A 25313-nucleotide genomic window follows, 5' to 3' on the forward strand; every position below is an offset into this window, starting at 1 on the left:
TGCCGGCCTGTAGCGAGGGGCTCAGGGCGGTCGCTTGCGAGGGCCGCGGCAGCTTGCCCTGCAGCTCCCGGCTATGCTGCCCCATGCCACGTCCGTCGGGGCCGACCGGCTCCGTGGGGCCCGCGCGGAGCAGCGTAGGGCCCTTCCACTCGTGCTGCTCTAAGCTCACGTCGGGCTCCTTCTCCGCACGCCTCCACAGCTCCTTCTCGGCGGCGCGCTGCCGATCCAGGTACTGGCTGTAGTAGAGCTGCTGCCAGCGATTCATCTCGTATTCCTGTGCGGGCGCGCAGGCGGGGAGGGACCGCGCGTTTTAGAGTTTTCACACAAAAAAGGCCCCCCTCTTTTCTTTCGTGCCAATCGGTATTGAAAAAATAATCACGAAAAGTAGAGTAAAATACATTTTAGCAAAACAAAAAAACACCACCACCACCACCGCTTCCATCATTAGACGTGGGCAATCTACTTCCAGATGATGGCCTCCACCCCCAAGCCACTGCCTTCTCTCACGATCACGCAATCGTGGGAAATAATCCGCCGATTTGTATCGCTCCCATCTCCTTGCTGAACGCCACCTCCCTCCCCTCTCAGATGTATCCCATTCGATATCAACGACTGCGTGAACAACAGTTAAAAATCCACCGAGAACGGCTGCTGTACCCAACTAACCACGTGATTCAGTAGGAAGATGGCAGCCCAAAATGCAAACCAAGGCCATGTCAATGCGCCAAAACATAACAATTTTTTCTAGATTTGAAGCTTTCGTGACTGCAAGGATTCATACTCTTAGGTTTTTTCGGTAAAGTCACGTAGGTAAAAATAAATTATAAAATAATAGAAATAATAATAGAAACACAATATTTATTATTTTATTTCCATTATTATTTCTATTATTTATTTTTACCTACGTGACTTTATCGAATAAACCTAAGAGTATAACCATTTTTGGCAATCCACTGCTGGATAAGAGTCTCCCCGTGCCGAGCGGTTCGTTGGGGCGTTATCCGACCATACTTCACGACGCTGTTCAATGCTAGTTGGTAAATCCAGGGCGTGTAGATGTGGGAGCATATAAGTATAGTCTAACAATGGGTTTTTGTTTTTCTGCACCGCCCTCTGTGGCCCAGCATGTAGCGCCGCAGCAGCCTATAACACCTGTCAAAAACGGCAGTTGCCCATCCAAACATTACCCAGGCTTAACCCTACTTAGCTTTCGAGACCTGGTAAGTTTGGGCACATTCCGAGTGGTCTGGAAGTGGGCTCATGAATAAAACAGCGACGTTGCTACTTTTTTGTCCTTCATATTCAGAAAAGCCACACATACCAAGCACTCATCCTTGACCTGTTCACTGGCATATTTGAGTGCATTTTTAACTGCTAGTCACTGATACATTTGTGTTTTCTCCAGATCCTCCGACCAGTCAATCGCTCAATAATGGAATTGGCCAAACTTCCTAACACAGGGCCCTGATTTAAAAAAAGGTTGAAGACTCAGTGAGGCCTTCCTGTATAGACAGAGGGAATTGTGTATTATTTTTTAAAGACTAATTCATCGCAAGGATAACTCCTCTGGAATGCTTCGCCAATCCCATCATTGAGCATCTTTGCACGTGGCCGGAAACCACACAACGAAGCAGGAGAAGACCTCACGTGCACACAAAATTAGGGGGGGGGGGGGGGTGGCGAATAAAGATTCACAGACAATATGCCAATACACGTCACACACACACAATCTAATAAAGGGAGGGGGCAGGGTAAAAGTATTAGCCAGCCCCCACCGAGTCACAATACTCCATCCCCGAGCTGAGCGTAGTCCACGTAAACATTTTAAACAGGGGGCTTTTGGTCTTTACAAGTGGCGATAACCAGACGGGCTTTTTTATTTTTACATCACCAACCTTGCAGCGTGACATCAAACCGACTGGCCCGGACGCAAACAGCTGTGCGTGCATATAATGGTGTTTATTTTACTCGCTTTACTGCCAATTCCGCCCCGCTGCCATACATTTAAGCAATCCAAACAGAAACGGCGGCGTTCAGAGTCGCTTTCCCGGGAACAAAAGGGAAGCCAAAATACCCACAAATCGGTTGAGCTCGCAGCCAAAACACTCCCCCGAGTAGCCTGCACGGCTCCTAAGCCAGAGCATGTCACAGCGTGCTCACAAATCCACGCGTCGTAAAACTCCCCCCACCCACTCCCCCCACCAAAATCTGCCAGTCGCAATATTGTAGCCACGAATTCCTCGTCTCTGACGAAGAGCCGTTGCTCTAAATCTTGACCTACTAATGTTTTTGTTTTTTTTCGGGTACGAGCCAGCGATGCTGCATGTCGTGTTGATGTGTTCTTGGTCCACGTCTACGCGTCACTGACAAAACCCACGCAGTTTCCCCCTCTATATTTAGTTTTCTTACGGCAAGTTTTAGTCCGCGCGACGTCCAACTGCTGTTTTCTTGCTTGCGAAGGAGCGGTGGCGCAATTGTTGGCGCACGGTGCGATGTACCCGTTGACCTGAGTCTGATACGTGGCCATGGCTAACACGAGTTGTGAGCAACATCTAAACTGGTCATGGGCTCCTCTTCACCAACTGGCACTGGCCAGCATTGTGAAGTACGGTCAAACTACCCCCCACAAATCAATATGACATGGGGAGCCCTTCTTCCAGCAATGGACTTAACAAGGAAAGCAAGTACTTAATTGTTTTTGTATGTCCTTGTTTGCACAGATTTTCTCTGGATACTCCCATTCCCATCTCTAAACTCAACAAACAATGCGGACCTGGCCAAACATCCCAATGCAGGACCCTCCTGAAAGATCATTCATACTCATAGATGCTTTTTGAAAACAACAATATCATTGGCTAGCCATTTTGTAGGATTCGGACAAGCCAGTTTTTTGTTTTGTTTGATCAATGCTGTTGGGTTCTTGATCACAACCCCTATCAGGCCTCACATAGATTACTACCCAGCAAAAGTGTATCCTCTTGAGCTGGGAAACTAGGCCAAAGGGGGGTGGTGGAGAAGAGGGCCTTGGAGGGAGGATGTGGGGAGTGTAGAGTGGACGATAAAGAGATGGCATGGCAAGGGACGAGGGCACACGTGGTGTGGCGGTGTAGGATCTGTACGATAGACGGCGAGATAAACGACCTTTATTTATTTATGAGCAGGTAAGAGCCCATTGAGAGCAAGCCAATCTTTTTTTTTCTTTTAAAGGCAGACCACAAGGGTCAATCCGTTCTTGCGCCGGGCTTGTATTACCCAAGGCACAGCAGCACATGTGCGCGGAAATGCATTGCCCCAGTGGAAATGTTTGTGTCCGAGAGACAGGGGAGGGAGAGGGTTGGGTTGGGTTGGGTGGCCGGGAGAAAGAAAAAACACAGCCGACGCTAAAAATAAACCGGCGGCGCATTTATATTTATATTTGTGACTTTCAACCGGCAAATGTGAAATAGGGTCAGCGTGGAAGCGAATTTGCGGCATCGCGGCGGTGAATTGCCGCCCCTTGTTGTGAAACCGAGAAAGGCCGGCTCATTATTTCAATTACGCGCTCAAGAGCGTTGTCGAGTGCCGCTGTGCGCGCGCACAAACGCGAAGGAGACGAATCCTGTTGTCCATGGTCCTCGCGTCGCAGGCGCGACGGCTTTTATCCACACACAACCGATATATCTGTGAACGCTTGCATTATCCGCTGTTTTTACACCTTACGAGTTTGTCCGAAAGCGTCAAAAATGCATTACGGCGCAATCCGATTGTCTTTCCGTCGGTCCCCGAAAGATGGGATCATGGTAACCATCGTAACGACGAACCAATGTAAAAAACAAAACGTCAGTCCAAAGTTGTAAGGGAGACAAATGGGGGGGGGGGGTGGGGGGCCGAACTGCTTCAAGGGTTTAAAAACTCAGCTTGCCAACAGCAGGTAAAAAGCCTTCACAGCCAAAGCCGTGATGACATCACGTGCGCCGTGCGCCATACGCCCCCCCCCCCCCCCCGCTAACAATGCCACGACGTGCGGTGTCCCACACACATACACCATGAGCGCGAGTCGGACGCCGATACCGGTCGCTGGGATCGCCAATTAAATCGTTGGGTGAAAATAAAGCGCAAAAACCAACGCCTGACGCAATCCTCTGCTTAATTAATCGAATTATAAGGGGGCTATTTTTTCCCATGTTCCGCACTCTAATGTGCAGTTAGAGGAGTCAGCCAAAAAGTGGCGGATAACTTCCGTCCTACTATCTACGAATTTGAACAGGTAAAGGAAGGGGGCTTACTTAGGACGTGTCAGCAAATTTCGTCCTTTGCCACGGTGGTCAACATCGGTGGCGAGCGATGTATCCGAAACAGTCGTCCCCCCCCCATCAAACCCACACTGACCAGCATGGCAAAGTATGGTGGAGCAACTCCCACGACTGACACGGTTGCAGGGAGGCCTTCATCTGCATTACCGTTGTGTTGTATATTATGATGCATGCATATTATAGTGCAGGAACAACGCGGAGTATACACGCCTCTTAACGTGCGCATTCGTAACCAAACCCAATTCTATCACGTGGCCTCTTTACCAGCACAGCAGACGTTTTGCATTGGCAAGTGCAGATTACATTTTGGCAAAAGCAGAGATTGCTGCCTGGCAATACAGGTAAAATCAGAACCTCCAAACTTATATATTTGTCGATGTCTCCAAAACGTTCAGCCAAAACTCAATGTAAAATGTACTATCCGTTTAGCAATTGGTTAGCTGCTTGAACATGCGGATGTTACGTCTAATTATCTGGCAGATACTGCGTTTGGCAGTGGTGCACAGGCAAAGATAACAAAAGCCTCACATTCGTCAATAACACGGTGGCCTTAAAAGGGAAGAAAATTGATTAAATAGACAGCATTTTGCGCAATGTCCCTTTATAATGACTAAATTATTCATGTGCCGTGAAATCAGGTCACTGGCCGAAACGTTTCCTATTATATACTTGTATTTTAAGGTAGTCGTGTGTTGACAACAGAGCTGTGTGAGCTATTATCACGGTGATATTTAGGCCAATGGATAGCACCACACAATGGCCAAACCTGCCACTTATGTCAACGGTAATGCCACGGAAACTACGGCCTTTCTCGTGCACGTCTATGGTTGGGGTCTAGGTACAGATGAAAAAAGTCCAACACACAATGCACAAGAGAATGGTCAGTTGTCATCACGACATGCAACGCATGCTGCCACCCCCGTTGTATTTTTTTTGTGTTTGCCAAAGATACTTTTTTTTTCTGTTCGCATGCAAATGACTCAAGCACGAATTGTTACGTACGCACGTGACAGATGGGTGTGCCGACGTGAATTTGACTCGACGTTTCAAACAAACCAGTTGCTGTACAACTTTAGAGGTTTCATTTCAAGCACAAAGGGTAAAGGTGGGAGGGCCTCCGCTCGTGGGTTAAAACACATTCCCCGTTGTTTCAACTGCCGCGCCAGGAGATCTAACCGGCGAACTCTGGATCGCAATTCCATTGCGCTCATCGTTACACCGCGTGCCAGCGGCCCAGATTTTAACATTTCCCGTGCTTCAACGTTTTGTTACACGCGAGCTTGCATAATAAGACAATTAAGGGGGCGCAGCTGCGCAATATTGCACTCCTTAAAAATGTGTCAGCTAAAATTAACGAATTTTCACGTGATTCACAAATGTGACCGATTGTTGTGAAACTCTGCACGTGCGCTCGAGGTGAAGTTACTTTCTTCGTTTCACTCTTGCATGGGATGTTTATTTAAGCGGAAAATATGCGGTGGGTTTGGTTGGCGGTATGGTGGGTGGGGGTCAGAAACATTGAGCTGGCACCACTGAAAACATTGCTTAGAATCCGGGTTTCAGACAGCTGTGATGAATCCGGGTTCAAGTGTAGCAAATTACCAGTGTATGATAGTCCAATGTTGATATGGCATTGTATTGAGGGGCTACTTTGTGTTATCTTGGTGTGGGTCTGGGACCGTTTTGTTTTTTGGCTGCCTTGCCCGATGTTAATGAAGTGTACTTCTACAATTATTTATATTTCTGACTTGCTTACCATTTTCTCTATTCTGCACTCCCAAGGTGTTTGTTTTCATAACAGAGGTTATTTGTGTTAGATCGCATGAACATATAAATGTGTCGTTAAAACCCGCCACCATTGTAAATGGTGTGCTGTACTAGTGACGAATTGGCCCCGTTCTGTTAACGTGTCAACCCTTACTAGTTGGCTGTGTCGGGTAGTGGCGGGTTTAACGATAAATTTACATATTTACACGATCTAACCCAAAAAACCTCTATTATAGATGATATTGGTCGTGAAAGCCAACGTGTTAAACTGTGTTTGTATTGTTTGCTCTTGTGACTTTGCCGACCCCGTGCCCATACTGGACATCTGTGAAAAAAACAGCTTCATCAGCTCATCGGATTCCTCCTCTCAGTCTCAATAAACGTTCTGATTCTGAGTAAGTAAAATGTGCTGCTGCACTATTTGCCTATCAGAGTACCCCCCCCCCCTCCCCACCGCGGTTACAAAAGGCCCACGCTGGAGACCGCCCAACCCCCACGCCCCCTCCCCGCGCGCTCACCTGAGCGTACTGATCGCGGCCGCCTCCGCAGTGATCCACCGCTCCCACCATCTGCTTCAGCCCTTGCTCCTCGTTGGCCTGCATCTGCCTCGCCGCCAGGCCCTCTCCCCTCTGCGCCTCGCCCAGCGACCACTCGTCCCTGGGGCTCGCCTCGCGCTCGCCACCGAAAGCGGCGCGGGCCTTCCTCCTGGCTGCGCCGTCGGCGCCGTTCGACAGGTCCCTGGCGCGGTGCTTGCCACCGCCGGCGCCTCCGCCTCCCTTCCTGTCCCCACCGTGCTTCCTCGCCAAGGCCTCCTGCTCGTCGGCGACCGCGAGCGGCGGAGCCGAGCCATAATGCTGCTGCTGCTGCTGCTCCATGTAGGGATAGCCGTACATGTACTGCTGGTAGTTGGACAGGTTTGGGGACAGCCGGGACAGCTGCTGAGTCAAGGGTGGGGGGGTGTCCTCGCGCTCGCTCTTCACCGCTTGACGCTCGCTGCACAGCGGCGGCGGCGCCGCTTCCTCGTGCTCCTTCTTTATCATCTGACCGTTGTGGACGGCGGCCGCGGCGGCCGCGGGAGGTTCTCCGTCGCCGCCCTCGGCCGCCGCGTTCTGCGGCGCCGGCTCCACGGGGGAGAAGTACGGCCTGTAGCTGCCGAAGAAAGCCGGGTCGTCGCTCCGGAGGGCGCGCGTGTCCAGCGTCGTGAGCTCGGCGTCGCTGAAGCCCAGACCCTTCGGGACGGCGGAGGACTTCTTCGACTTCTCTCCGCCACGCTCCTCCTCGTCCGAGATGTCCGAGTAGGCCGGGCTGCCGGCGTTGGAGGCCGGCGGAGCCTCCAGGCCGAGGAGGGCCGCGCCCTGCGGCTGGGCCGCCGCGGGCGCCGCCTTGCCGTTGGGCACGTGGGGGGGGGCGCGCGCCCTCGGCCTTGCAGCCGACGCCGATGCAGGGGCTCGGTGTGTTGTCCGAGAAGCTGTAGACCTTCGCCGCCTCCTCCTTGATGCTCGCGATGCGCCTCTCGGGTGACTCGGCGGCGGCCGAGCCGTTGGTCAGGCCCTCCGTCTTGACGACGTAATCCTTCTTCAGCGACTGCAGCAGCTCGCCTCCCGAGGCCTCCTTGGCCTCGTCCGACCGCCCGATGACCTTCAGGCTCAGCTTGAGGCTCACCGTCTCCTTGGCGTCACGCTCTTTGGACTTCCTCTTGTCCTTCTTCTTCTTTTCCTTGGCGAGCAGCGCATTGGCGGCGGAGGCTCCGGCGCCTTCCGAGGGGCTGTTGGCACGGGCGTCTTTCGCGCGAGCGCCGTTCGTCTCGTCGCCGGCTTCCGGCGGAACCGAGCTGCCGACGCCACCGGGACCGCCGAATGCTCCCTTGCCCGCCGGCGGCGCCTCCTGACCGGCGGCCGTTCTGTTCTTATGCGGGGACATTTTGCCTTCCGTTTTGATGCCGCTCGCCTTCTTGACCGCCTCCGCATCCGCCTCCTGCCGAGAAGCGCCGCGGGCCGAATGTTCGGCTTCCGGCTTGGGGGCCTCGGCGACAGCGGGGTTTGCGGCTCGTTCGCTCGACACGTCCGCGGGCTCCCCCTTGACTTTCTTCGCGTGACCCCTCGCTCTGCCGCCGAGCGCTGGCGGCGAGGCGCTGCTCGGGTTGTCCGCTCCGTTCAAGCCGGCGACGCTCTCCTCGGCCCGAGCGCCTTTCAAACGCTCCGAGCACTCCGTCTTAACCGTGCCGCCACCCGCCCCATGCTCCAACATTCCGTTCGCCCTGGAGGCACGGGCGCCAAAGGCAGCGGCGCCATCTCCGCCGCCCTCGTCGTCCGCCCGGCCCCTGCCCGGGTCCGCCTTGTCCTCGTTCTCCAGGTGCGCGTGCGCCTGGTGGTACTTGAGTCCGTTGATGTGCCGGTACTTCTTGTTGCAGTTCGGGTGTGGGCAGTCGATGAACGTGGGCGACGACGACGACGAGGACGACGACGAGGACGACGACGACGACGACGACGGCGGCGTGAGGCCCAATTGCTCCGTGGCACCGCCGTCGGCGGAGGCTGCCACGGCAACACCGGATCCGGCGCCGTTCCCTCCGCAGCCCGCGGCCGCGGTCCTCGCCGCGCTCAGCCGCAACCGCTTGCCGGGCCGCGTGCCCTCCTCGCTCGCCGCTTGCTGCTGCTGCTGCTGCTTAGACAGCGCCGATGACAGCAATGAAGACGCGACTGCGGCGGCGGCCGCCCCAGATATCGCCGACATATCCAACGAGGGACGGCCTTTCCGTTTGCCGCCAGGGCCCGCCCGCGGGCTCTCGCCGTGGTGCAACGAGCCCCAGTGCCCGTTCGACGTGAGGTTGCCCCTACGGCCCTTCCCTCCGCCGCCGGTATTGACGGAAGAGGAGGCGGCAACGTCGCCGCCGCCGGCGCCGACCGCGCTTCCCGCTCCGCCGCCGCGGCCCTTGCCCTGCACGGCCACCCGCGCAGCGTCGCCCGTGCCGCACGGCTCGCCCGGCGTGCCCGAGCTGGAGGTCGCGCGGGTTCGCTTGCCACGCCCGCGGCCACCGCCTCCGCCACCGCCGCCGTTGCCACGAGCCTCCACGTCGCTCACGGGCGACTCGCAGAACCTGGCGGGGGAGATGACGTGAGCGAGCGCACGGGTACAAGCACGCGCTCGCCACAGCGAAGATGACAGCCGCCATTCGCCGCGTGTTCGAGCCGAGTCTGCTTGGGACCCACACGGCGTTTTGATTATTTTGATTATTTGGCTGCTGTCAATTTCGACATGATAAGCCACTTCATTGAGTCGTTACTTGTGACCAGGTTGCTTCTGAAGAATAAGCTAATAGGTCAGTGGGGTTTACCTGGTAAAATAAAAATTGTTAAGTTTTATTTTTCATTTTTTTGCGTAATTTCGTTACCTTTCTTTTATTTTGTACTCCGATTATATGTTTGTATTGTTTGTTGTAACTTTATGACCCGCCTCTACTGGACATCTGTGCAAAAGAGCATTCTAGCTCATCGGATTCCTCCAGCATGAACAAATATTCTGATTCCCATTCAGCTGGTTTTCCACTGGCTATTCGCCGAGTTGAGACGGAACCAAAGCGGAACGATTTGGGCCTCGCAAGACATTCCAAACCTGGCTCTGGGTCACGGGGGAAAGGACGGGCGGGGGGGAGGCTAATGATAGGGTTCACGACGGCGTGCGACGTCGCTTGGTACGCAATTGACGACACACGGGGTCACAACAGCATGCGTCCCGGCTCGTTCGTTGTGCGCGTCTCGTTCGCTGCACGAGCTTGGCTTTTTTGCAGTGGGGAAAGAAAGCAGAAACCTCGTGCCACTTGAGCCGCACCGGGCTCTCAGGTGGCGTAAGCGACGAGGACGTAACCACAGCGCGGCTTGGTCCAGGCTAGGTTCACTTTGAGACCACGTTAAGTGTTGAAGGCTCGCTGGCATGCAGCCACTAGGACAGATCCAGATGCTATGGGGGTTAACCGAATGAGATGACTGGCTAATGCACCACCTGTGCTTGGCACTGTGCCATATTGCACGCACACAGATTAATGTGCACGTATTGCAAGTCAAAGACAAAGATCCCCCGTGCAAGCCTTACGACTTTTGGGGCAAGTGCTGTCAGTGAGCACCTATGAAGGCTGGCACGGCACACGAGGGGCGGTGTGGGGTGGCCAGGATCGCGCCCGGCCCCGCACCTTCGTCTTCCAGTGGGGTTCAGATAATCGTTACTGGTGTTGACCGTGAGCAGGAATCAAACTCGGGTTGTGGCATATTTGAACTAATTCTAGATTTGAAGCTATCGTGACTGCAAGGAATCATATTCTTAGGTTTTTTCGGTAAAGTCACGTAGGTAAAACATCAAAATTAATGAAAATAAGATTGTTTTTGTTTGTTTTTGTTTTTGCTTTTTTTGTTTTTATTTAATTTTATTTTCATAAATTTTGATGTTTTACCTACGTGACTTTACCGAAAAAACCTAAGAATATATTTGAACTAGCCGCTGCCCTACCACTCCCCAAGTCACACACACAGACACACACGCATACAAAGACCCATGTAAGCGCATTATTTGCAGAGGATCATGTAAACCTGGTTCAGTGCCCAACATTCAAATGCAGGACCCTCCTGAAAACGAGTCTGAGGACTTGGCAAGGCTTTTACGGATAACGGGAGATGTTTTACACTAATCATAAAACGGCATCTCTACGTTAGTCCAAGTTAAAGGATTACCTTGGTGGAGCCCAGTCGTGCTTTGTGCAGTCCAGCAGCGTCCCCACGTACGTTTTATTTCTCCACGCCACATTAACAACAAGCAAGCCTGCAAGAGAAAAAATGGCAGGGATTATTCACGGGCCTCTGGGTCGCAGGGTGCAATTTACAGGTTAAGAGTTGAGCCAAAGTGTTCTGCAGATCAAACCGATGTTGGCCGGCAACTCATCTCCGTCGATGGCCCCTTTTCCGGTAATGGAAATTCCACATTGCGGTGGCGAAGGCCAGGCTATCCGCAGGACTACCATTAGCTTCATGCGGAGAGCGGCGTTGCTCATTTGAGGACGATGGACCGATTTGCTCGCACCCCGACTGGGAATTGAACTCGCGACCTTCCGATTGTAAATTAAGCACTCTAACCACTGCGCCACACGGCCAGATGGTACGCAGCAGCAGCACAATTATCAACATGCCCTTTAACCAAGTGAGAGTCAATCGAGAATCATTAGACCTTTTTCAAAAACACACTCGGGTGAACACAGCAACTGCAATTAGTATTGCCTGCATGAATACCGACCTGTCAGCGATTGTGCTAATGGCCTTTGCTAGAATGTGTTTTATTTTATTTATGGTTTGGTTTTACATCCACCCCACCTTCCCACCACCCCCCATGTTATCGCCGCTGACACAATATTAACGGAGTGTCACGAGTGGAAGAATCCATTCGGAAATCTCGCAGAGCGGCAATCTGCAACCCCGCGCGCGCGCATCGTACAACGGCTGCGGGAGGCGATTTATTTTTCATCCCCACACGGCTTCCGAAAACCTAAAATTCCCTCAAGCGGCGCTTTTTTTCGTTCGCGCGGCAGTGGTCGCACTTCCCCACATCGCTCTGCTACGAGACAAATCGCCGCACGACAGCGGCCCGAACCTACTGGTTTTTAATTCCGAGCGCCAGACATTGCCTACACTGAGTGAAAAAATAAATGTGCATTCTATTGCGTCCGCAGTCGCCGGTTACCGGCTCCGAGACCATCATCAATTTGCTAAACTTCAGAACCCAGTTAAAACTATTAAACTACTAAAACCATTTTTAAGTAAATATTTTTTTTCATTTAATTATACATTATGGGAACCTCATTTGCCAGTAAAAATATGATAATTGGTTCTTTACCCTTCTATCTGGCAACAAAACTGACACCTTTTTTTACAAGGAGTCATGTTTGCATAGACCGCAATACCTGCAGTCATAATACAAACAAAACTCCTTGTAAAAAAGGTGTCAGTTTTGTTGCCAGATAGAAGGGTAAAGAACCAATTATCATATTTTTACTGGCAAATGAGGTTCCCATAGTGTAGATGCTTGCCCCGAGCTCTCATACTCTGATGGTGCATTGTCTTTGAGTTGTGCGCCTTTTGGCGTCATCTGGTCCAACCCATATGAGACTAAGGAAAGCTGTCTCGGGTGTGGATCAATCAACTTCAAGGACAGTGCACATTATCAGAGTTATGTTCTTTTGTTTGTATTATGACTGCAGGTATTGCGGTCTATGCAAACATGACTCCTTGTAAAAAAAGGTGTCAGTTTTGTTGCCAGATAGAAGGGTAAAGAACCAATTATCTTAATTATACATGTTAATTTTCTTAATAATTTTTTATCGTTTTTTGTTATTAAATTTGATGCAGAACCCAGTTAAAACTATTAAACTACTAAAACTTTTTTTATTTCACCAGGTAAGGCCCCCTGAGCTATACAGCTCTTTTTCAGAAGCAATTCTGGCCCCAAAATGATAGTGCAACGAAGTGGCTTACCGTGTGAATAATGTATAGCGGCCAAATTTCCAAATACATGTTTTTAAATGTGGAGGGAAAACCCGGAGGACCCAGAGAAAAATCCATGCAAACTCCGAATATGCAGCAGGCATCAGGGTGGGGATCAAATCCAGGACCTCCAGTATACCAGGCGAGGGAGCTAACATCTCACCACCATGGCGCAGGTGGCTGAAACCTGAATTCGAACCCAGCTATCCTCAGCATTGCCAGCTCAAAGAAAACTTACAGTAACAGCGACTACACACGCACATCTGGGCAAGGGCCCCTTCCTTTCAATACGGCACATTTTCCCCCAACCCACGACCCTCCCCACCACACACATAATCTGTTTGCGGCTTTCAAACACGCGATCGAAAGAGCATCAATTCTTGCCAAAATACTCTTTGTGATAAAAAAAACACCACTGGCAAGAAGCCAACAACAATATCATCACACACACAAACCAAAACACATAATCTGGCCAGGTGGCAATGTCGTTAGAGCGACCGATGCACGGTTGCAGTAAAGTTGAGAGTTCAAATCCGAGGTCGGGTGGGTTAATCAAATGTGTACCCCGCATGTGGGAAATTCAACACTGTGCCTTCATCAAACGGATAGACTCGCTCCTGCCATAGTAATGTGACATTTCCACAACCGGGTGATTAGAATGGAGATGTGAGCACTGTCACATTGTTCATGTATGTTTGATTAATTTATATTCCCTTTAGATTTTAAATTGTGCCATCATGCCCACGCAGCTTGCAGCAGTGCATCACACCTCGTGTTAGCAAATGGGCCAGAAAATTAAGTCGGAGAACTATGAGAATAGGTTTCCCCCCCCTTTTTTCTGGCAACAAAACAGTTGTGTTAGGATGTTTAAACGCCAAACTGAAACATTTTACAAGGAATCATGTCTGCATTAACCACAATACTTGTGGTCAGAATGCAAACAAAAAACGTACTCTGATAATATATGCATTGTCTTTGAAACTGCCAGAAAAAAAGTGGAAAACCTATCTCATATTTTGGTACTGGCAAAGGAGGTCCCATGATGTAGATTCTCTCCCAGAGCCCTCATTACTCTGATAGTTGGCATTGTCTTTGTGCTGTATGCTTTTTGGCGTCCTCTGGTCTAACACCGTTTTGAGACTAGGCTCAAAAGAAAACGGTCTCTGGTGTGGACCAATCTATTTCAAAGACAATGCATGTATTATCATAGTACGTTTTTTTTCCCATTGTGACCACAAGTATTGTGGTTAATGCAGACATGATTCCTTGTAAAAGGTTTCAATTTGGTGTTTTAACATCTTAACATCTGTTTTGTTGCCAGATAAAAGGGGAAAACCTATTCTCATATTTTGGTACTGGCAAAGGAGGTCCCATGATGTCAGAGACCCACTTCTGAAGTCACTTTAATAGGTCTCATTATCCACATTCGGGGGACACACATTGTGTTGTGTTTGTTGCACGTCAATCAAACCAAATTGTTTAGGCTTGGAATAGGCCAAGTAAAAAAACAACCTTTTATTACATTTTGTACTGTGCAGTCATTGGTGACCGAACCGATAAACAGTGCCCCAATACAGATGAGAACACAGTTAAATTCACAGGCGGCTGAAACCCGGGATTGGAACTCGGCATCTAAGCGGTTGCCAGCTTCGGTGCCACCACGACTTCCGTGCCATCTGGCCATCTCGAAAAAAATATAAAAAACACTTTTGTCTGGTTAACTTTTCATATCCGGCTGGCACGCTATACTCTTCCAGCACTTCAAAAGGGGGATGGTGTTACAGACATTAAGGGCTCATCTCAACTTGTTTCGAGATTACAAAAACACTGAGCACAGCTCTGCATCAAAGGGGCCTTGTACAATCTTATCTTCTCTGGACATTTGTTATCTGTCAGTGTGTGGTCTCTCTCTTGTTTTTTTTATTTTATTTCATACACTCCTTGCCAGTTAAAAATAGAAGACACAACTGACGAAAACACACCCAGGATGTGCACATTTGGCCTGCGATCCGGTAGACGTGGCTAAAGCACTTTAATCAGTCAGAAAGATGCGTTGTATCCTAAAGTGAAGGTGATTGTATATCATAATAATGATTATTTTTGCACCATTTTATCCATCCCCTTCGCGGACAAAACCCTCTGCATGCCGTGTCGGTTGTGGAGGTTGTTTGACCATACTTCACCACGCTGGTCAGTATAATTTCGTAAAATAGGAAGACTGGGTTCAGATACCGCTCACCACCACCGATATCCGCTGTGACCAGGAACGCAAAACGAGGTCACACATCCTCCCTATCGTCCACTTACTCGATGTCTCGTGCCACACGATGCCTTCCAGGCACACGGTGGTGCCGGGATCGCAAGGGCCCAGGCACTCCGGCTCGGTCAGCGTGCTCGCGTCACGAGCCGTCCCGGCCACGCAACGCTTCCGGCCGGGTCCCATCTCAGTCCCGGCCATTGCCGCCACCGCCGCTCCTCCCGAGGATCTTCTCCGCCGCTGCTGCTGCTGCTGCTGCGGCTGCGGCGACTGCTGCGGCTGCTGCTGCTGCTGCGGTTCCGACGAAGTTCCCGTCGTCGCTGTCGTCGCTGGGCTTGGAGAAGAGCGCAGTGAAGCGGCGGCGAGGCTGCCGCCCTCCCCGTCGGACGTCGTACAGCCCGGGGAGGTGGAGGACGGAGGCACGGCCGGTATCAGGAACGCTGGGTCCGCCTGCGGGAAAAGATGAAATAGCAAAATGACCAGAATATAGATATTTTAAATGGGACCACGTTGACCAGCATGGGAAAAGTATGGTCAAATAACTGCAAAAGCTCGCGGTGGTGTGGGGAGGCCTTCACCCCACCACCAGTGGACTGATGAAACAGCTGTGCACAGACACAGAATGCCAATACACAAATCTGCTTCGGCATTGCACATAGTTTTTCACGGTCAATACTATTCTCATTTGAATCGGATTGTTTCTCAGGTGAATTCTGCGAAACACCCATTTAAGAATCTTGGTCAGGGGATATTGATGTTCTGACTTCCCAGATTCTGACTTAAAGCTGCTAGGCCAAAACTAGTTGCCGAGCGGAAGCCGAAAGCCGGTATTGTGTTTTTTACTCGTTCAGGAGCCTTAATTCTCACGATATATGGTGCAAATAAATAAACGAATCAAGGTTTGTGCCTCTACGGACATTGTTTTAATGATTCAGAATATTTTTTGTATTTAGACTAAGCTATGAAGCTCTTTTTAACAGATGTCTAGGAGGGGCAGGTCAGCAAAATCAAGGCCACCAGCAAAGGGCCTTACAGACCAATGTTTCACTGCAGCGTTTATTTAAGCTGCCAAACTCTGGCCCCACTTCAATCTTCAGAGTCTCATGAGCAGCCAGGCTGATTAAAACAAATGCCGCCGCCTCGCCAGATGTTATCGACAAAAGCCATCTGATAGCGCGTTTGACACGATAATAAGAAGTCCGATGGTAATGTTTGTTGTGTTCGTTGGGCGTTAGCGATTACGCACGGGCTGTAACCATGTGCAGTATCAGACCGCAATCATTGCCAAATGGGAGCGTGGAAACAATGTGCGATGGAGAACAGAGAAGCACCGATATGCTTGACTAATCATGGGATGTGACTGGTGTGCATAGTTGTGCGAGTGACATAGTAATGCGCGCTTGTATACTCATGTGCCCACAGGCTACGCAAATTTTGACTGGCCACATGACCCATTCATAATAAACATTTTGTTGGGTTATGTCGGGTAAATATAAATGCGTCGTTAAAACCGCCACCACCCGGCCACAGCCGATGAGTGAGGTTTGTCACGGAAACCAAACGTGCCAATTGGTCAGCACACCGGGGTGTTGGAGAGTAAACTCACAGCATTTACCATTTGAGTACTCAATTGTGAATCGCTCTCAGGTTCGTACGTCGAGTATCCGACGCAGAAACATTCGTGATAATTTACTGCGCGCCAAAGTGTGGGAACATTACCCCGGCAGTTCAGCGCGATCACCGAAAACACGTTAGTTCAAAGTGTCGGTGGAGTGATGCATCGATTTGTTTCCATTACAGTGGCAGTCGATTTTTCTCAGGCTCACGGTGGTGGCCAGGTCATAGGACACACGTGAATAGCATCGCACGCGTGAGGATCTACGTTTTCTTTTGTTCGTTTTGTACACTGTGCGCAGGTCACACTGCAAGCGGCCCTCCACTTATTCCCCTCCACATTTAGAAACATGCTTGTAGATTATTTAGATAATTATGCTGCCATAGATTTCCACGCGGATAAGCCACTTCTCATTGAGCTATCATTTTGTGATGGCCAGGTCACTTCTGAAAAATAAGCTAAGAGCCCTGTGGGCATCACCTGGAAAGATTAAAAATATATATATGGTTTTATTTGTACTTATTCGAAGTGATTTGTTTACATTCCCTATACTTTACACTCCTATCGTGTTTTTGTATTGTTTGTTGCTGTAATGTTCTGATCTGCCCTGACTGGACATCTGTGGAAAAAAAGCTTTGTAGCTCATCGGATTCCTCCTCCGGTATAAATAAAGATGCTAATTCTGGAATATCACCTGCGTCCACAAGAAGCTGCTACAATTACAGAAATGTTGTTAAACATAATGGAGTAAATCCTGGAACGAACTTGTGGTCATAAATCGAGACGGTCCGTTGCATCTTGAAGGTGGCGAATCGTTACACCGATTTTAAGAAGAAGCAGCCCCATTAAACACTCTAGTTTAAAGTGGACCTGGGAAAAAAGGATTAAAACTTGGAACGTCAATAGTAGGAGTCACGGGTAACAGGGCCACCGATAAGAGGAGTTTCACTGCGACAAAAAACTGACCGTACCACCTCCCCCAAAAAACAACTGGCTCTTTGCACGGAAACAAACACAGTCCCAGCCCAGCAACACGACTCGAACTCGGGTCTCAGAAACGTGCTCCGCTGGACCAGTTGGTGACACGGGGAAGGCATCGCAGCTCCGACCGACCCAACGTCCGCTCGAGTCAACGGGAACTTTGCCAACAGCGGCGACTGGCGTTGCTCGTGTCAACAGTTCCGAGTTCACGGGAAATCAAACCCAACGGGGGCAACTCCATTGCTCACGCCAACGGCTCCCGAATGCGGCGCGTCAGCCTTTTCAGCCAAGCGGCATGAATGGGGGGGTCAATATGACTCAAGCCTTGTTTACAGCCAGCGCTTTCTCTTTAAGTCAACACGGCGAACACAAGCTTGTCACCCTTATTGAGTCAGTGCTCGGGTGAACGTGCCTGTCAAAGGGAGTGGGGGGCTGGCGAGGCTGGCGGGGCTGGCGGGGGGGGGACTCTTTGTTTGGAAGTGAGTGGTGGTGGTGGTGGGGAGGGTGAAAGATGCAACGGCAAGGCACTCCGCAGGACTGTTGGTTTGACCATGACACCCGGCGCATAATGGCTCAATTCGGGGCGGGGCGGTTTCTAGGCGGATTACCGCCACACGTAATTGGTGGGGCCCCGCGAACAACATGAGGGCCCGAGCGAATCGCGCGGGTGAATTTCTCTCCACAGTGCTGCTCTCCAAGCATTGTTCGCCGGGCACCCAAGACTCAGCCACCACGCGCTGTGTCGCAAGGCTGGAGTGGGAGTGATGCAATGACAGTGTGCTTGTGTGTGTGCGCGCCCGCCAGCTGCGTCCTAACTAACCAAAAGGCAAGCTCTGCCTTTAGCCACTACTAACGATTGCCGAGCCGTTCCGTCCAAGTGTAAGGCCATCGTCGATTTAAAGCTTTCGTGACTGCAGGGATTCATCTTCCTGGTTCTTTCGGTAAAGTCACGTAGAAGGGAAATAATAAAATAATAAAAATAAAACATTATAAAATACAATTCTCACGACGTTTCGGCCACAAACGCAAGCAGCCGTCCTCAGGTGAAGAACAGGCCTGTCGGAAAGACAGCTTGGTGGTGTTCATTCAGACGCTGTCTTTCCGACAGACCTGTTCTTCACCTGAGGACGGCTGCTTGCGTTGTGGCCAAAACGTCGTGAGAATTGTATTTTATTATGTTTTATTTTTATTATTTTATTATTTCCCTTCTCCGTGACTTTACCGAAAGAACCAAGAAGATGTAAGGCCATCGTCGCTCGTCTCGACTGGCAGCCGGCAAGAAAGTGATGGAAATTACACGTTCCCCTGGCGGAGGTCAGTCTATCCATGGGAACGGCCACGGTTAACTACCCACAAGGTTTAAAAGTTAGACCGTCTCCGCACACGTGTGCTCATTGCCCCAGCGGGTTGGTACACACTCGTTTGAGCTACGCACTCGGGATTAAAACTGCACGGAATTAAAACCGCATTATCTTAACAGTGCCGACTCAGTGGATCAGACACAGCCGCTGTGACTCCCCCCCTGGGACACGGGACCCATTTTCGTCCGCTAACCAGACAGGACTCGACAAGACAAAGTCAAAAGCGTCTCTCGCTGCTGCACAAACGAGCAATGATTCAGCGCCCATCTACGCCGGTGGCCCACCGCGGTGGGAGGGCGAGAGGGGAAAAAAGACACAGGCCGGCAAACTTCCCACGAAGTGGCACGAAATAATTATAATCTTTAGTTATACTGGAGGAGGAATCCGATGAGCTATTAAGCTTTTTTTCAAGAGACGTCCAGAAGGGGCGGGTCAGAAAGTTGCAACAAACGATACAAAAACACGATAGGAGCACAAAGTAAACAAATATATTAAAAAAATAGGAAAACTGAACTTTTGAATTTGACAGGTAAAGCCCACTGAGCTATTAGCTTCTTTTTCAGAAGCGACCTGGCCACAAATGATATTTAAACGAAGTGGCTTACACAACGTGGAAATTTATGGCAGCCATTTAATCCAAATAATAAAAAAATAAAGACAGAGCAGCAGCCCTGCAATTGCCTGCTCACACCACTGCCGGCAGAAGGGCCTCCACTAGAGGGAGCTGTAAGAAAGCCCTTCAATGTTGCTATTGGCCTTCTCTTCCATTCCGGCCAGACACCTTGGAAGGGGTGTCAGTAAAAGTACTTTTTTTTTCCTCAATCCACACGCGACCCCACCAATTGGATCGACTCACCGTAGCGCGTTACCCAACTTGTACTGCCATCCTCCCACTTGCCGCGCCGCCGGGGAGATCGATTTAAAAAAAAAACTCCAATTAAAAAGCCCGATGTGCAGACCCCATCACATCACCATCGCCCCGCCATCGTGGCACAGTGCCACCGATATACACATCCCTGGGACACCCATCGGGCTGAGTCACGGCAAGTCTCACGCTACCACCCATTGTTCACAATCAACCTCATTTTAAGCCACCGAGGATGACGATTAGGACGACGATTAGGACGACTTGGAAACCCGATCGGCTGGAACTAACTTTCATGCCACCGCCGCTCCCACATACAACCCCCCCCCCCCATCAACACAAAGCGGTGGTGGGCCTGGTGTTTTTTTGTATCCGAGTAGGAGTTAAGGCAAGTGCAGCCGAAGCTGCGATCCATTTGATGTGCTCATGCGGCCGACTCATTATAAGCGCCGTGAAGCCCCCCCCCCCTGCCCAGGATGGCACGCAACTTTGTGTTTGTTCCATAGGTCAAGGACAGGCATTTTTGTTAAAAAAAAGGGCTCCGTTTGTCGTGGCCGTTTAAAAAGGTCTCTGTTTGCCGTGGCTGTTTAATGTTCTACCGTTCACCTTTTGACATGCGGGGGGGGGGGGTTAACGCTTTTGCGTGTCTCTCTCTCGTAGAAAAATAAAAAAAGTTTATTGCTAAGTGCCGCTCACGTGCTCGATTTACATTCAGGCGTCGTCGTTGCTGCACCACGTGCTTGTCCGGAAGGCCGCTTGTCAATTTGTGCTCCGATGCATTGTCCGGGTAATTGCTTTTGTTCTATGGTCTTGCCCCCCCCCGCCCGCCCCCACCACTCCAGATCTCCCTCGTGTCTGGCACATGTTTGTCGGTGGGATCTCACGTGCTTTACATGAAGTATTTTTTTTTTTACAAATTTAAACTAACGTCTTTGATCCGAGCTGTGCCATTTTTTTTGTTGTTGCCCAGAACAGACGTTGGGCAAACACATCACAGTTCAGAAGTTGACAAGCAGCGACTTAAAACTCTGCAACGTGATAATCACCTCTGAACGAGTTCTTAATTGTTTACAATTATTCACTTCCGTCACGACTCTATGAATTGTCACAATTTAAAGATGACCATGGATGTACTTTCCCTTGTATGTAGTGCATGAAGACTTGGATAGGGCTAGTAATCTATAGAATCTATCGAAATCAATAGCTATAAAGGCAATGTATAGGAATCATCAACAATACAGGATTCGTACACGCAGGGACAGATTTTAAATGGAAATGGCCAAATAACTGCAGTCCTGAGCAGGCACTGCAGACATCCTGGGTTCGAATACAGGTTTTAGCCACTAGTGCTTAAACGTAGATCTCATATGTGGGCGAGTTTATGGTCTCTGCTCAATCAATAATGATTTTAAAAAACATCACGTGAAATGTAGTTCTTTACTTGATTTGGCTGAATTGCAGCTCTGAAAATCGAAACGTTTTGTTTGATTGACATGCGGTGAATACACTTTGCAGATCACACGAACGCAGCCCTCCTCGGTTTGGGTTCAATAGGAGACTTAATTATAAAAATAAATAGGTACAAAAAAATGCACACGGTCATCTCTCGCAGCCATGGGTGATACACCGCTAGCTGCGAAAGTTCGCAAAAGAACGACGTTTTCATCGCGACAGTGTGTTGATAGAAACAAGAGTAATAACATTGTGGAAGATTAATTTTTATTTTTCAACTATAATTTTTTGTAATCATTAATTTCCGAAATTTACTTGCAGGAACATCAAACGCTGACAAATACAAGTGACTTCTAGTGCGGGTCAACATTTGGAACTAACCATGCATTCAATTCAAAGACGGATATTTTTTTTTTAAGTACGTCGTACAATGAGCAGAGGAGTGGATGTCAAGGATGAGGGGTTCAAAGTTTAGTTTTTCTAGTTTTGCTCTCGACGCTGACGACTCTGTGTTGCATTATGGTGGTCGTGTTTCACATTAAGCACCCCCCTGCCCCCCCACCCCCCCTTGTTGTGTAAATCACAGTGGCGCTTCTTCCCGAGCCAGTTATTATTACATTAGTCTCAGGCTATTAATACATGTCTTGGAAAATTAATCACATTTTCATAAAGCATTAGCGCAGTACCAAACCTTTAATCAATGGATAATTTGAACAGACAGCCTCTCACGCCGAGAATTGACCATTACTAAATTGGGTCCCAGGGCTATGTAGGACCATCACGTATACGCTATACTTGCCCGAACAACAGTAAAGGAGCAGCCCTGAAACTGCTTGCTCACGCCACTGCTGCCGGAAGACGCCCCCCCCCCGCCCGCTCAAGGAAGCTCAAGGGACCCTTCTAGAGGCTATTTTGGGCCTTCTCGTCCACTCCTGGGTAGGCGTCTCTTAAGTGGTGGGAGCAGTCCCACTTTACCTCTCAATTGTGGCGTACTACACATTCAGATTTTTGGATGGAAAGATAGGTGGGTGGGGGGTTGCGAGGGATTAAAAAAAAAAACTTGCACCGTTATTTCAACGGCTAAACCGGAATATGTTTGCATGTTGAATTTATTTTGAACCATACGCAGCCAACCACACTAAAATCGGAGGTGCGGTTTGAATAATGGACCAGTGACATCTGGATTGCAACTGCAGCGTGCTAACCATTACACGATGGCAGCATACAATGTTAAACTGCTGTACACATATCATAATCAGCCGTTCACTTCCCGAGTTATGCATTATAGATCACATCATACATTTATTTTAAAAATTCAAGTCAGCATCTGCTTCACCTCGAGCAGTGAGGAGGTGCCGCTAACATGCAACAGCAACCCAGTCGGTGGTGGCAATTCCACATTAGTATGGCACGGGGCCAGTCTATCCACGACCACATCAAAGTGGTACTATTTATTTTATTGATAGTCGATGACGTGACGAGTCAACCCCAAACGGAATTTCAACCCGCGACACTCCGATGACAATTAAGAGGCACCCACATTTGCCTGACAGCAAGTTGTTTCCCTCAATAATAGGGCAGGACAGCAAATAGGTTTCTCACGGACTCACTGCATAATGTTTAATAGGTCGCTGGTGCACGTCGATCGTCTCTGGATACTCCACTTCCTTTACATACTTAACATAAATAGTGGATTCAAATACGGGGGCCTACCTGGAAATGTGGAATTTCCAAAAAACTGCTTCAGGCTTGGCCAACCAGAGGCACATCACCACATGCACATGTTTCACAACGAGCCACATTTTTATTTGTGGCATCACCATTATCTTTTTTTTATTCCCCACTCCATGCCTCTGTCCAGATCAGCCTCCCCAGAGGCAAAATACCCACGATAGGGCCTCTCTCGAGCTCCCGCTTGTGAAGGCCCTTCCCCGCCAGCAGCGATGTGAACAAGCAATTATCATTATTATTGCTAATTAGCTGCTCCAAACAGGAAAAAAAAGTGTAAATATTCAAGTGAGACGAAATATTGTATTCAAAGTAATAAACAAGAACAATGAAACGATGAAATTAAAGAGATAGCAGCATAAATCTACATTCACATTAAACACATAGCTAACAGCTAAATCCACGTTTTATAACCCTAACAGTTAAAATAATGGTTCAATCGACTACAAATACACCCCTGAATATATATCATAACGTTTCCCGACTGCACTTAATTTAATATTAATGCAAAACTTTGCAGCTTTCCCGGGAAAGGCAAGGAGTTAAATATCGGATGAAATTACTCCAGTTAATCATTCCTTCGCGTGATCAAATGAAAGGGAGACGATCGAGCAAGCTCACTGAGGCATGGAGAGAGAGAGAGAAAGTGGGGAGAGGGGGAAGAGAGAGAGAGAGGGAGAGAGCGAGAGCGCACGGAGGAGAAGGCATTCCACCCCTGACAGATTGCCACGGCCGCATTTTTTTTTGAAAAAGGAAACTTACCCACACCAGACCAGTCGGAGCTGGCAGAGGCAGCGGCGGCCAATGTGCATTTGCGCAAATTGTATTTGAATGTATTAAACTTCGGGAGGGAGCAGAGCGATGCCCTTTGCATAACGAAGCCAGCACGCCGGCACGCAGAGAATAACACAAAGACGCATAAAGGGCCGATGCCGCCACCTCATTATCAACGGGGGGCGGCGGGCGGACGAGGGGGGTGTGAAGAACAAAAAAAATACAAGTTGAGGTTCATATTTCTATGGTTCTTTCGGGAAAGTAACGTAAATCAGAATAAAATATTAAAATAACAAAACATTATTAATAAAATATGTTTTTGTTATTATGTTATTGTTATTTTTTTCTATCTACATGACTTTACCGAAATAACCACAGAATATGAATTCCTGCAGTCACGAAAGTGTTAAGTCAAAACTGAAGGAGGTTCGTCAGACATCTCATGTTGGAACCCGGCGACGCGAGCGTTCCGCGACTACAACGGTGCAAGTTTCGGAGGCCCAAGTCCCCCCGACCGCATCTTAAAAAAAATGTTTACGGTTGTTTGTTCAGTCCCCATGCAATGTCTTACGACGGTTACAGAAGGTATCGTCATGTTTGTTATTTGCATTTGGGCTCTTTCCTGAGCAACCGTGATAATAAAAAAACGGGCAAAGTCTGGACCAGTTTCAACTTTGAGTCATCAGCAGAGCATAGCCTATTAAACGTATACAACTACCGGGATATAAGGCTTTACAAACGTTATTCAAACCAACACTAGATCATCGAGGTTGTTTGACCATACTTCACCACGCAGGTCATTGCGGGTTGCTAAAGGCGGTCGGGGTGGTCAGAACCAGGGACAGATGCCACTCGCACCGATGAACCCAGGTCGCAGGGATCGCGATAGTGAGCCAACCACTGCACCACCGCTCCACTCTACCGATTCGGTAAAGTCACGTAGTTTAACACGTAGGCTTTCGCGACCAATATTATTATTATAAATGTTGTGGTTTCACGTTTCAACACACCGGTGGGCTAAAGCAGTAATCTATTTGTCTTTTGTCAACGTGACACTTTTTTACTGATTGGCTGTGTCGGGTGGTGGAGGGTTACGACACATTTATAAATAACGCGATCTAAACGCAAAAACGTTGATTATGAAAGTCACGTAGATAGGCTACCCTGTTGTTCCACTAGTACAAAAATAAAACAGCCATAGCTACACTCATACTCTTTGGTTCTTTCGGTAAAGTCACGTAGGTAGAAATAAAATAAAACAAATCACGACGTTTCCATCGCAACACAAGCAAATCTTCATCAGGTGAGACAACCACAGCAAGTTTTCTTTCTCGAAACGTCGTGATTTGTTTCATTTTATTTCTACCTACGTGACTTTAACTAAAGAGTATGGATTCCTGCAGTCACGAAAGCTTCAAATCAAGCCATAGCTAACAACAATGCAATCTGCACGACCAGATTTAGATTTAACTCATTTCGGCAGAAAGAGCCCAGTGAGCTTTTAGGCCCCATTGTAAGACAACGAATAGTGGATTGTGTACAACTTTGCCGTACCGCACTCAAGGGGGTCCCCCTCCCCCCCTGCGGTATTCATGGGTGCCTCTTGCTTTAACAATAACAAGGCAACACACACACACACGTGCGCACGTGTTTAAGGGGGCCCACACAATTGGTGATGAATCACAGAAAGTCACAAAACA

General features: G+C 49.2%; 1 protein-coding gene across 2 annotated transcripts in view; it reads right to left on the reverse strand.

Moving 5' to 3' along the window:
- The window catches only part of LOC144945899 (zinc finger protein 608-like), an 80739-nt gene continuing 55426 nt past the window's right edge, over positions 1 to 25313 (reverse strand). For both annotated transcript variants that reach the window (XM_078874529.1, XM_078874530.1), the window contains 4 exons: positions 14888 to 15287; positions 10781 to 10868; positions 6578 to 9156; positions 1 to 274 (listed from right to left, as the gene is read on the reverse strand). In XM_078874529.1, coding sequence (XP_078730655.1) covers positions 72 to 274; positions 6578 to 9156; positions 10781 to 10868; positions 14888 to 15287 — 3270 coding nt within the window. In that variant the 3' untranslated portion in view covers positions 1 to 71. The remainder of the gene's footprint in view (positions 275 to 6577; positions 9157 to 10780; positions 10869 to 14887; positions 15288 to 25313) is intronic.

The sequence above is a fragment of the Lampetra fluviatilis genome, chromosome 39 (genome assembly GCF_964198595.1).
Source record: "Lampetra fluviatilis chromosome 39, kcLamFluv1.1, whole genome shotgun sequence".
Classification (NCBI taxonomy): domain Eukaryota; kingdom Metazoa; phylum Chordata; class Hyperoartia; order Petromyzontiformes; family Petromyzontidae; genus Lampetra; species Lampetra fluviatilis.